At 36.7% G+C, this 1,761-nt stretch overlaps 1 protein-coding gene across 1 annotated transcript; it reads left to right on the forward strand.

Moving 5' to 3' along the window:
* Nucleotides 1–419: 419 nt before the first annotated feature.
* On the forward strand, nucleotides 420–1,538 carry LOC111381059 (glutathionyl-hydroquinone reductase YqjG). The gene is made up of 4 exons (XM_023004766.1): nucleotides 420–674; nucleotides 755–931; nucleotides 1,027–1,251; nucleotides 1,383–1,538. The coding sequence occupies exons 1-4, from the start codon at nucleotides 462–464 to the stop codon at nucleotides 1,521–1,523; spliced, it is 756 nt and encodes a 251-aa protein (XP_022860534.1). The 5' UTR covers nucleotides 420–461; the 3' UTR covers nucleotides 1,524–1,538.
* The last annotated feature ends 223 nt before the right edge of the window (nucleotides 1,539–1,761 follow it).

The following is a 1,761-nucleotide window of genomic DNA, read 5'->3' on the forward strand; positions in this document are numbered from 1 at the left end:
AAGAAATAGGGACACTCATGAATTTATAAAGAGTGGTGAACTATTGAGATTGTTTCAGATTTACTGAAAATGATTGTTAAATTTTCTGAAAGAGAAAATAAGCAGAAATAGGAACAATGAAGTTGATGTCCTAATGAGCTTTCAAATCTCAACTTTCAAGTAAAGAAAATTAAATTTTGTATTACCAGATCATTCTTATAATGTGAATATAGGACGGAATACAACGTTATGCTACAACTATCAGCTGCTGCGATCCCACGCCCTATCTTGATGAAAGTATCGTATGCTAGCATGAACATGTGAATTGCAGTTTACAATCTTGTTCATATATTTGATGCGTGATCATGTCTGAAGCATAAGATTGCATTCTCCTGCATAGCATTGTTTAACTTCATATATTGAATTGTGGAAGGATGGAGATGTTCTAATATATGAGAATCATTTCTTAGAAAACTATTCGAATGGCCCGATCAGCTCTGGATGAGATGTCAACAGCTGGCGCTTTCATTAGAACTCCTTCCACTTTTCGTAATACCATTTCAAGAGATCCCAATTCTCAATTTCCCGCAGAAGCTGGAAGGTATCACTTGTATATATCATATGCTTGTCCGTGGGCATCTAGGTGCCTTGCATACCTGAAGATCAAAGGACTCGACAATGCAATTAGTTTCACCGTAAATCTCATACTTCAAACTACCACTTTTTATATTAATTATCACTTCCTATTAATTATTTATTTTCTTTATCCTGTCAGTCAGTCAAGCCCATATGGGGAAGGACAAAGGATACGGATGATCACATGGGATGGGTCTTCCCAACTTCTAGTACAGAGGAACCAGGAGCTGATCCCGACCCTTTAAATGGTGCCAAAAGTATAAGAGAACTGTACGAGCTTGCAAGCACAAATTACTCGGGGAAATATACAGTTCCTGTATGTGTTATCGATAGAAGTGAATTTTTCCCTTTTAGTTATTTCCAGATTTATATTTTTGTTAATTTATGTAATCTGTTACGTTTTTGTTATAGGTGCTTTGGGATAAGAAGCTGAAAACAGTCGTAAACAATGAGAGCTCAGATATAATTCGCATGTTTAATACTGAATTCAATCATATTGCTGAGAATGCAGCTCTTGACCTTTATCCTCCTCACTTGCAAGCACAAATTAATGAAGTGAATGAGTGGATATATGATGGGATTAATAATGGTGTCTATAGATGCGGGTTCGCAAAGAAGCAGGAACCTTACGATGAGGTAAATATTTCTTCGTGCCTATCCATGCCACATTGAATTTCTTAGTAGTTGTGAGGAAACAATGCGGGTTCTTTCTGGCTTTGATCTATCGCTCCCGACCCAAACAATTATTGCCTTTTTTTCTTTTACAGGCAGTAACAAAATTGTATGAAGCTCTAGACAGATGTGAGGAGATTCTCAGCAAGCAGAGATATTTGTGTGGAGACACACTGACTGAAGCAGATATTCGCTTGTTTGTGACCCTTATAAGATTTGACGAGGTATGGATATAGAATATTTTAGTGTAACACTTAGACGTTGAAGTAAGATTTTATCGATTTTAGTTCAAACTATAGACTGTCCCGTGCTGAAAATGATAGGAGATGCAGTATCCACCTCCGTATCAGAAAATTGTGTTTTGATGCATGTGTATTGGAGGGACGAGTAGCCATATCATCAGCGGTTTGAGAATTAGTGGATTAATTTCTCAATTAAGTAAATGAATAATGATCTCCATAAGGAGTCAAGTAG

This window comes from Olea europaea, unplaced genomic scaffold, assembly GCF_002742605.1.
Source record: "Olea europaea var. sylvestris unplaced genomic scaffold, O_europaea_v1 scaffold22452, whole genome shotgun sequence".
Taxonomy (NCBI): Eukaryota; Viridiplantae; Streptophyta; class Magnoliopsida; order Lamiales; family Oleaceae; genus Olea; species Olea europaea.

Excerpts from the sequence above, each read along its gene's own strand:
- LOC111381059 (XM_023004766.1), top strand. The coding sequence starts at position 462 with ATGGCCCGATCAGCTCTGGATGAGATGTCAACAGCTGGCGCTTTCATT. Across the intron at positions 675-754 it reads ACAATGCAATTAGTTTCACC|TCAGTCAAGCCCATATGGGG; the intron begins GTAAATCTCATA and ends TTATCCTGTCAG. Across the intron at positions 1,252-1,382 it reads AGCAGGAACCTTACGATGAG|GCAGTAACAAAATTGTATGA; the intron begins GTAAATATTTCT and ends TTTCTTTTACAG.